The sequence below is a fragment of the Asterias rubens genome, chromosome 1 (genome assembly GCF_902459465.1).
Source record: "Asterias rubens chromosome 1, eAstRub1.3, whole genome shotgun sequence".
Classification (NCBI taxonomy): domain Eukaryota; kingdom Metazoa; phylum Echinodermata; class Asteroidea; order Forcipulatida; family Asteriidae; genus Asterias; species Asterias rubens.
Window position 1 is genome coordinate 30,602,707 of NC_047062.1, and position 11,301 is coordinate 30,614,007.

General features: G+C 40.6%; 1 protein-coding gene across 1 annotated transcript; it reads right to left on the reverse strand.

Annotated features, from left to right (window-relative positions):
- Positions 1 to 4,918: 4,918 nt before the first annotated feature.
- Positions 4,919 to 11,138, reverse strand: LOC117293952 (isoaspartyl peptidase/L-asparaginase-like). Its single transcript, XM_033776463.1, has 7 exons — positions 10,892 to 11,138; positions 9,681 to 9,912; positions 8,409 to 8,551; positions 7,728 to 7,888; positions 6,716 to 6,840; positions 5,951 to 6,061; positions 4,919 to 5,381 (listed from the first exon to the last, which is right to left on the reverse strand). Exons 1-7 carry the CDS (start codon positions 10,913 to 10,915, stop codon positions 5,179 to 5,181), a joined length of 999 nt encoding a protein of 332 aa, XP_033632354.1. The 5' UTR covers positions 10,916 to 11,138; the 3' UTR covers positions 4,919 to 5,178.
- Between the last annotated feature and the right edge of the window lie 163 nt (positions 11,139 to 11,301).

Consider the following 11,301-nt stretch of genomic DNA (forward strand, 5'->3'; position numbering starts at 1 on the left):
ATGTTGGATTTGCATAGATCGTCCTAAATTAAGAGCTAGTCGGGCACCTAAACATTTTCGGTTTACTATAGCGTGTAATAACGTATCTACCGACGTCTAGGTAACGGTCGTCTGGCAGCTAACCAAGATGACGTCATTAGTTTTGGCCTTAAAGGGGGGGGGGGATGCAGTGACCGTAACTAATTCCTTTACATCGCCCATAAATGTTCAATAAAATAATACAAAGGGTAGTGGTCAACGTCGAATAGAAAACTTGAAAGTAAGGAGCTCAGCTTTGGAAGTTCTTGCCTTACATTGGTAACCCTGTTCTGGGAGGTTTTGTGTTGTTTTCTTTAGTGTCTATATACTCACAAACAATTAACCACTGCCTCTGTACCGCAATTGTGACCATCACGTGACTCAAGGCGAAATAAAATTATCAAGAACCAGGCCTCGTTGGGATTAAACCACTAGTTGAAAACCTCTTGACCACACATTGATTCCCTTATTTTCACAATGTCGCTTTTTTAAAGGCTTTTATTTCAAATCTCAAGATTCATAATTGGCCGTGTCCGAATTGGCGGTTTTGGCTACGGCTTCATCATGGCGTCACTACATTCGTCTACGTCCCCTTTGAGCCAACGCCCTTAGCAACAGCCGTAGCCATGCACGCCAATTGGACCTTTTTGGAAGTCATACGCGAACAACTTGGAAAAATGACTATAGCATCGTCGTTTTAGAGACATTTATTAAGGAGCAGAAATCCTACTTCGTATACCACTTAGAAAATGTATTTCTTTTCTATTAAACAGGCAAACAAAATAAATGTGCGTCACATAATGTACATGATTGTTTTGTTTAAAAAAGAAAAGAAAAAAAGCCTGTACCAGGGCCTACTCCACACATCTAGCGGCATACGCATTGGTCAACTTTAATTTTACATAAAAAAAGTTAAATACAAATAATATTATGAGCGCTCTTATACAACTTTACAAAATCTACGGTACATAAAAATAGAGCTGTCAATGGCAGTCAGTGCGCAACTCATAAAAGTAGATTACATTGGCTGGCGTTGCTGATGACGATCACGCACAAAGTTCTCTAATTGGCCGACAGCCGTGCGAGCGCGTACAGTTGAGTGAACGTTTCCATCTGTTCCAAAGCAAACGCACATGGGCACTATAACGCGCCCACCGTTATGGAACAAAATACAACTGCGCCTATGTGACGCTGTAAAACAATGCATCTTGGCTGCACTAGAGTTGGCTGAGCGCCGGTGCAGCGCACCGACCGATGCGCTGGTGCTGAGTGGCGCGAGCGCCAGTCACATGTTTAATAACAGCCAATTCTGTTTATAGCAACACGTTTCTCATACCAAAAAAAAATTGCGTTCAAACGAGTCGGCAGACATAAATGTTTGCAATACACGTTCGAAAAGTGAAAACCATCGTGAATAATTCGTAAGAAATGCCTTCCGTCTTGAAGTTCATCAACTTGTTGGTCACCGGCGTAAGCCTTGGCCTAGTGTGCCCAACCAGCGGCTGCGAGGTGTTTGGGAACGTTTCAGCTGCTTCGCCCGATGTGTGGGAAACTTCCACGTCCTGGCAGCAGTCGACACCCAACAGTGTCTTGTTCTTCACCAACAGCACCAACGAGTTTGTGGTTGATGAGGCATGCCACATGCAAGAACTGTCTTCAGTCAAAATGTATAATTCACTATCATCCTTGGAAGACCCTAAAATAGTATTCTTCAAGCAAGGCACAATCTCCGGTACAGACATCAAAGAGAGCCGCCGCTTCCATTGGATGCATCATGATGTCCAAAATACTAGTCGACACCCAACACCCAACAGTTTGTTAACCAACAACACCAACGAGTTTGTGGTTGATGAGGCATGCCACACCCAAAAACTGTCTTCAGTCAATATGTATAACTCACTATCATCATCCTTGGAAGACCCTAAAATAGTGTTCTTCAAGCAAGGCACAATCTCCGGTACAGACATCAAAGAGAGGTTCCATTGGATTCATTATGATGTCCAAAATACCATCCTCATTTCGGCAGGTTTGTGCCTTTGCACAGCAATCCTATTTGGGTTTGTTTCTTGGATAAGACCGGCAAGCCAACCGCCATGTAGTAACTTCCAAACCAAGCAGATTGGACATCAAGACCACCCCAGGATTGCCAGGTACTAATTATTTCTATAAATTTATATAAACTAAAACTTATAAAAGGCTCCCCCTGAGCCCTTAAGTTCCCAGAAATAAGTATTAATCACACGTTTTGTTTGTTCTTTTAAAATCCTATTTACCAGTACAAAAATATATCGTTACATTTCATTTTAAATGATGCCTTTAATTGTGTCCAGTATCTAACACAGCATATGTATTTAACTCCCTTTAGAAGTACAAGTTCACCTGATGACGGACGAGCAGAATCTAGTTTTGAAAGATTGGTTGATCCTCTAAATTGTTTTCCACCTGTCATCCAGTCACAAACTACACAAGGTATGATGAGCCTTGAATGGTTTGTTTCTAGTTGAGTCTCTAGTTTTGCTTTGCTTCAATTTTTTTCCAACCAGTTCTTCGTTGAGATAAACTAACTTTAAAATTTCTAAATTATCTGTGACATTAGGAAATGCAGAACCGGAAGGCCTTATCACACTATGTAAATTACAGGCAACTTGTTCCAGGCAATCTCCAATAAGAAAACTCATCCACATTCAGTTTCTTGTAAGTGTCCTGGTCGCCTCCAAGTTGCCTGAAAAAAATGTGTTGCTTGGCCTAAACATTAAAATTATGCACTATAAGAACTCTTGAATTAATTTTTTTCTTCCAGTTTCTCAAACATTGGATATCTACAAGTCGAACCAACTGCCAAGCAATGAATACTCAAGAGAAACTTCCTCCAGAAAGGCACATGCCAAGAAACAGCAGAAGTTTGTGCAGTGTGCATCTGGAAGATCGATGCCAACTCAGCAGTTTTCAGCAGCATCCAATGAACCTGTCCAGTCTACTCCACAGCAGCCTTCCAGCATCATCAGTCCTGGAAGATCGTCTCAGTTGCAGCCATCTTCACAGCCGAATGTGCTCGGAGGGTCTCCTTTGCAGAGGCCTCATCAACCTGTTACATCTAGATCTTTAGGAACTGGTCACCCTAAGCAGTCATCACAGTGCAGTCCGCCAAGAAGGCATGCACCAAATCCGAAAGCAGGCCCTCTAAAACCAACTGGATCGGTTTCGCCAAAGCAATCTACACAGACCAACTTACATGGAAGTCCTGTGTTTATTCAGAAGCCCCATCAACCAGCTAGAGACAGATCTTTAAGTAGTGGACATCCTAAGCAGTCACCACAGTGCAGTCCGCCAAGAAGGCATGCACCAAATCAGAAAGCAGGCCCTCTAAAACCAACTGGATCGGTTTCGCCAAAGCAATCTACACAGACCAACTTACATGGAAGTCCTGTATTTATTCAGAAGCAACCAAAACCGATTGGACTAACATTTAGAGATTCGATACCACTGAATGCTTTGCAGTGCAAGGGATGTGGGAGACTCAATCGACCTCAAACACCGTCATTGCTGCCTATTGGAAGCTTGCTGCAGTCCAATCAGCGGCTCAGCTCTTGGGTCAACAAATCGACTGTCAGTGACCAACTGGGCTCTAAGCCAGCACAATCTACTGCTCAAAAATCCCTCAAGCATTCCCAGCAAAATGGACTGGGTGGCCCTGTGCTGATTCAGCGACCTCCAAAGCCAATAGGCCTGAAATTTAGAGATTCAATACCATTAAATGCTTTGCAACTCAAGGGATACCGTGGACTGCTAATTACACAGTACTAGAAGCAGTCTGGATAATAGGAAATGGCTACAAAATCAGATGTGTAGTGTAAACAACTTTTATTGCAGCATCACATGGTTTTCTACAAGATTAAAACAATAATCATTTCTGCAGCAGGTTTAAAAAAAGTGCAATAACATATTAAATTAAAAAGAGAAAACAATTCTCAAAAAGTGTGACAAACTAGTATGATAGCCAGGATTAAGAGAGCTGGACCCAATTTCATAAAGCACATACGAAATCTTGCTTTACAGAAACTGGTTACCAGTTTAAGTTCCATAAGGTTTCATGGATCCAACTGGTTTCCCACTCATTTTTTGCTTCTCAAAGAAATTTGCTAAGCAGTATTTTCTGCTTAACAGCTTTAAGAAATTGGGCCCTGGTATCCATATCTTGCTAGCCTTTTGTCAAGACCTTCGTGGCTCGGACAGCTTCTTAGAACCGATATCATAAGTGACTGGAGGGGAGACCATGCACTGAGTGACGCAGCACGAGGGCATTTGACAACCTGTTTGCAGTTTATTATGTTTTTCTTTATAAATCTCAAATTTTGCTACCAAATCGGTAGCAAAGTTCCAAACCAATCAGAAGCTACATGGGTCAGTGTGGGTCGCTATGGATCGCAGCTCTACGAAACTGTCTAAGCCACAAAGGCCCTGAATACACGCTAATATCATGCTGAAAACTTAACAAGTTGACTCAGTTCAAAAGTGGGGCTTTATGAAAGATAAAGCAGAGAGTAAAATTTCAAAACACTGTGTCCAAATAAAGCACAGACACGCCCCTGGTATACAGTGTCATGGCCGGGCGGTTAAGAGCATCGAATTCAAGTTCTGGTGGTTAAGTCACTGGAGTGTGGGTTCGAATCCCGGTCGTGACACTTGTATCTTTGAGCGAGATACTGGATATTGCTTCTCTTCACCCAGGGGTATAAATGGGTACCTGTGAGGATAGAGGTTGATAATGTGAACGAAAAAGCCTTTGGAGCGCCACGGCAGCTCGGGGCTGTATACTACACAGGGAGCTGAGAAATCTTATGGGGATGTTATTGGCCCAATGACCAGAGCACTAATATAAAGCGCATTGATACTATATACGGTTTATTGTGAAATGCGGTAATTAAGAATTTGTTATTATTATTATTATTATTATTATACAGCATTTTTTACTTAGTATTTTAAATACAGTTTTAAAAGTCATGAAGTAAAATGTCCATTTACTTTTTTTTTTTTTTATATAGTTGTTCAGCTGCCGTCCATAAAAAAACAATAAATATAAATTTTGTATTTATAAATTTTACACTTATTGTTCTTATTGTGAGTATTTGTGTTGTATTTATTTCGTGATTTCAAAAAAAATTAACTGGTGACAGTGAAATCTTCCTCTGGATTTATACCGAAATGCATGGAACCACTCTTAGCCCAAGCCCAGGCCATACGCTCTGTACTAAAGCTAATCCCGATGTCACCCGTTTTGCTCACTGCAATAGTTCCTCCTGAGCCGTTCACCCTGCTTGACATGTATGAGATGGCTCTTTCGGCAGCTTGCTGGGCGTTGTCACCTAGTGGGAGAAAATTTTAAAATGTAAATACAAGTATTGACGACCTGGAGTGCTATGGTTAAAACTTTGACTCCAGAAGTGACCCATCAATTTTAAATATTATTATCCATGAAGCCGACGGAAAATATAACCCTCAAGAAAAAGTGCTGATTTATAGGCAAAATTATCAAGAAAAGTACAATAAAATTCACATGTGAAACTTCCAGATTAATACCATGTCTGTTCCTGAGAAGACAGCAAAAACTGCCATGGTATTTTCACAAGAGCGTTGAATCCATCCACTTCTAGCGAGGTGACAGTCTTTACCAACTGCATTCACAAATGAAAGCCAACTCTCACAAAACTGAGACCCAATTCATGCATGAATCGTTTCTCAGATTCAAATTATTTGGGGTGAAAAACTATCCAAACCATATTACTTCGAAAGGGAATAAATCTTTCTCAAAATTTGTTTATAAAACTTTCAACAGCTGCAGTGCTTCTCACCCAGTAAGTTTTGATGGGAAATGTTTTTGTTGAGTATTTACCAATCTATGAATCTACCTTTAAGAGAGACTACAGATACGTACCATTTTGCATGTTGTACAAGACCTGCCTTGCCAATGTGACTTTAACAATGGACTCTCCATGACCTGTGGTGGATGCAGCTCCTGACGCATTATCACAGTATGCACCACTTCCTTTAAGATTAGAAACAAAGATCTTGACATAGTATCAACTTGCAGGGGTTTGGGTTCAGATATGTGAATTGAATTTGGCCATATTGCACATTTAAATGAGACAATTCAGGGAATATACACCTCTCTTAATATTTATGCATAGAGTACATCACAATTCTAACCCAAAACCAGGCTTTAGGCGCAGCCACTGCAAGTGGTGGCGGACAGGCCCCTATAACCTCTTTTCGGGTAAGAATTATGACGTCATGCATGAATATTAAGAGAGGCGTATGAGTGAGCAAGTGCTATCATGTTTTGCATAAATTTATGCAAAACACAATGTGTGTGCACACTAGCAGGTAGATTTTAGTACAGGGCTGTTCAGATGTAAAGTACAGGAATGATATTCTTTCTACTTTAGTCTTATTTCCAATACTTAAACATTGGGGAAAATCAGACAAATTATAATTTAATAGCATAAAAAGTACATTTTAAAGCCTACACCATGTACATGTAGATTGGCCCTTGCAGTTCTCAATAAAATATTCCTACTTATTTCCCAAGGACTGACCAAATCATACCATGCCCACAAAGGGCACATGGTCAACACTAATTGTAAATTTTGGGGGCAAAGTTTTTTGTTTTAAAAACAGAGTACCTTCCCAGTGTCCTTACCAATGATAGGACTGTCACCGACTCTGCCAACCATTTTAGCTGAGATTCCTCCAGTAGATGTGGCACATGCTACATTACCGTGTCTGTCAACGGCTACTGCACCCACTGTATCGTGGCCTGAAGATCTGAAAATACACAAGAATCAAACTTCAATCATGAACAACCCTTCAGCCGGCGTACAAAAAATGTGTAAATTAAAAACAAATCACTCCCGGCAATAGACAAGTAGCCGGTGAAAATGCTAGGAGTCAGCGCTTCTTGCAAACACTGTTATTTCAAACATTACATTGTTAGACCTTTTGGCACACTTCTGAGAGAGCACATCATTTTGTGTTGTTATACCTCGGTAACAAATTGTGAAGTTTTATTGATCCAGAACCAATCACGTGATGTGATACAAAGATGCATGTTCAATTGCTGCACAGCGCGGAGGGTAACATGAGCTTTGTTAACCGGTACACCCTTGGGGGCAAATGGTACCCTCCGCTTTGCATCAGGTGCCATTTTTCCCACGGATGTACAAAACACCATGGACCCCGTCACAGCGTGCAACAATTGTATAATGTTCCATGGCCAAAAAAATGGCACTTCTCAGAACTAGCGAATAGCAAAGACACCTAAACATCAGCCATGATATCAATCAATGTCATGTGTTGTCTTAAATATTCTTATCGTTGAGAAATACTTATCTTGAAGGTCTTAATCAAGTGTTATTTTAAGCTCTTCTTCTCATCTATTTGAAGAGCAAATAAACTCAGTTACTGCATCATGGAGTTTCCTGTTGGGGCCACATTTTCTAAATGGAAAATTACTTCTTTCTCGAAAACTATGTTACTTCAGAGGGAGCTGTTTCTCACAATGTTTTATACTACCAACAGCTCCGCATTGCTCATTACCAAGTAAGTTTTTATGTTATGAATTATTCTGAGTAACTACCAATAGTGTCCACTGCCTTTAAGTACTTTCTAAGATATGTTTAACTAAGAAATAAAGACGAATCTCCTAAACGTACCTTGAGTGAAAACAATGATCCACAACCTTTCTAAATTTCTTAAAGTTCTGGAAATCTTCCATGGCCTTGGCGTTTATAAGAGTAGACATCGGTACCTCATCCATCCCCATGGCTTTTGCAAACTTATTGGCTCCCTCGCCGACAAGCATAGTGTGATCTGTCTGTAGAAACAAAGGCAATTTTTTAGTTCATTCGTTATAATCAAGCAATCAATCTTGTACTGAGTGTTCGGGTTGGTGAAGGTGTATCTCTCCTCGCCTTCCACCTCTAAAACCCTTGTTCAAATCACACCGGGGCACTATGTGGATTGGGTTTTCTGTCCCTACCGCCGACTGTGTGGGTTTTCTCTGGAATAATTATCTGAGGTTTCCTCCCACATGTAAAACTGAAACTTCCTTTCTTGTCTTTTCTCTATTGGGTTCTTGGAATAAATGAAATGAACAAAAATTAAATGAAATGTTTGAAACTTTGCATTGTGTGGATAACACGACAGTTGCTTCCAAACCTTGAAATTTTGTTTGAGGACAAAATCTCCTGCCACAAACCCTGCATCAGACTTCCGATTCTCAATCTGAATCAGAATTCACTAGAAACGAAAGTCACAAGTTATGTTTAACCATTTAGAAAAAAATCGTATACATGCATACCCCTGCAAAACAAATTAACACAAGGCCAACAAACCTTTTCCAAGACTAGTCTTGCCAGTTTGACAGGATTTTTAATGTTTTTGACGCAAGCGATGGACCCTGCTTTCAGCTCCCGTCCCTCCATGACAACAGAGTCCATCTCCACCTCACCCTCTTCATTCAGCACCGAACCCGTACCTACAAAGTCAGAACAACAATCATTTTTTAAATAACCTCATCTGGAAAAAAATAAATATGCAACTCCCCACTATATAAAGATAACTATTTTATTTTCTGAGTCAAGTTTAAAAATTGTGGCAAGGATAACAAACAAACCTAACAAGAAATGGCAATGACAAGAAGGTAAAATATTGTTCAGATACTGCAACAGCTCCCCCCCCCCCAACTCCATAGGGTGTCATGGCCGGGTGGTGAAGAGCATCAAATTTCTGTTCTGATGGTTAAGTTATCAGAGTGTGGGTTGAAATTAAGAATCCCGGTCATAACACTTTCCTTGAGCAAGATGCTTTAAATACTATAATTGCTTCTCTTCACCCAGGGGGATAAATGGGTACCTGCTAAGATAGAGGTTGATATTGTGTATTTAAAAAAAAACCACTGGCGCAATACAGCAGCTCGAGCTGTATTAGCCTGAAGATCTGATTGCACACTTCTAGTCTCGGGAATAACGCCGGAGATTGGCCCTCCAGCCGGCTTACAAGTACATTCACCTTTGACCCTTTGACCTACATTCACTTCACATAGAGATACGCACAGATTTTACACCAACATTACATGCAAGTTTATGCATGCACTGTATACAATACACACGGACGTGGACACAGTATGCAATCTTTCCATCTGTTTTTTGATTGGTCGTCCGAGGTGACCTCAGACCAATCAAAACAAACCCAGCTACGGTAGCTTTTAATCACTGCATTTATCCAGTGATATCATTGTTATCCTTGCGGATAAAGACAGGGGCCCAGGGCTAGGGCTATGTACTCCCCAGGGCTCAATTTCATAGAGCTGCTAAGCACGAAAATTTGCTTAGCATGAAATTTCTTCCTTGATAAAAACAGGATTACCAACCAAAATTTCCATTTGTTGCATATTTCGTGTTACTGGTAATCAGCTGTTGTTTGCTTATCCGGAAAATCACGTGGAAATTTGGTTGGTAATCTTGTTTTTATCAAGGAAGAAATTCCATGCCAAGCAAATTGTTGTGCTTAGCAGCTCTATGAAATTGGGCCCAGGTAGCTGAAAAAGAATGAATGTTATTGGCCCATTGACAGGTTCTCCTTCCTCTATCAATGCTGAATCTTACCCGCATCAAATGCTGGATCATCTTCTAAGACACATACTGCAGCCACTACAGCATCTAAGGCAGTCCCTCCTGCCTCCTCCAGGGTTCTGTACCCAGCCCTTGCTGCATTCTGCACCCCTGCTTTACTATCCTCAACTAGATCATCAGGGATCGCCCATGCACCCCCATGTACCAAGACGACTGGAATCACACCCACGCCATTAACCTCATTGGAAGACATTCCTGCTGGATTCTGAATAAACATAAACATTTATGGAAAAGTTATTGAATCTACCACGTTTTAAATACTTTATAAACAAAAAACACTTGGGGCCTACTGGCATGTCGATATGTAGCATTCAGTGAAACTTTAACTGCTACGGGTCTTCTGTACTTCTAAAAACTATATTGCTCCCAGTGAGCTTTTAAAGTTTTACTAGTTTCTTTCTAGCATTAGTATAGCAAGGAGTAGGTCTTGCTGTGTGTATCCATTCCAAGTTCTTTTTTTAAATTAGTTGATTTCTTGTTTAAGAAGGCTATTATTTATATTACAGCCAGGGCAGGGTACCATTCGGGTTCTTAGCAATAAAACTAAAATGTTGCCCCCCCCCCCAGTTGCCCTAGTTAATTAAAACTTAAAGGCAGTGGACACTATTGGTAATTACTCAAAATAATTATTAGCATAAAACCTTTTTCGGTGACGAGTAATGGTGAGAGGTTGATGGTATAAAACATTGTGAGAAACGGCTCCCTCTGAAGTGCCATAGTTTTCAAGAAAAAAGTAATTTCCCACGAATTTGATTTCGAGACCTCAGCAGGTTTAAAAATTGAGGTCTCGAAATCAACCATCTTAACGCACGCACAACTTCGTGTGACAAGGGTGTTTTTTCTTTCATTATTATCTCGCAAATTCAATGACGGATTGAGCTCAAATTGTCACAGGTTTGTTATTTTATGCATATGTTGAGATACAGCAAGTGAGAAGACTGGTCTTTGACATTTACCAATAGTGTCCACTGGCTTTAACAAGTAAGTTCAATAATCTGACAATTAAATTTGTTTTGTTTACAAATTTTAATATCTTGATTGAACGTTGAGGTTCATCCCGCTATATGAAACCACATTATAGTTCTAGGAGGACTAGAGAAGAGGAGACACACACAATGACCTTCTCTTCCTCCATACGCACACATGAATCATCAATAACGAAGTAAACAAAACAGCAGACTTACATTTTGCACTTTCTTACGACACATTCAATTTCGTCTGTATCTCGACAGCTTTCCTCCTGAGACGATCTCGTTTGTTCTGTAGATACTGCCTGTATATCGTATTGCTCCTATAGCCCACTACTGTTCCAAACATAAAGCTAACTGTTAAAGATATTGCCAACACTTTTCCAGAGATTTCTGCCATACTTTTTAATGGGCCAAGAAGGACGACAAGTTTGTTTGGGAAGTCTTCGCTATAATCGAAGAGCAACACGAGTGTTTTCTTTGGAGAATTTACACAGCGCCCTCTTCGGCTAGATGCTGATAGGTTGGTTCGCATTGCGATGTCCGATTCAGGGGTCATGGGGTGCGGGTTTTCAAAGGCCAGTTTGTGGCCACGCAGCCAGCTTCATCTGTAATAATCGTTCTGA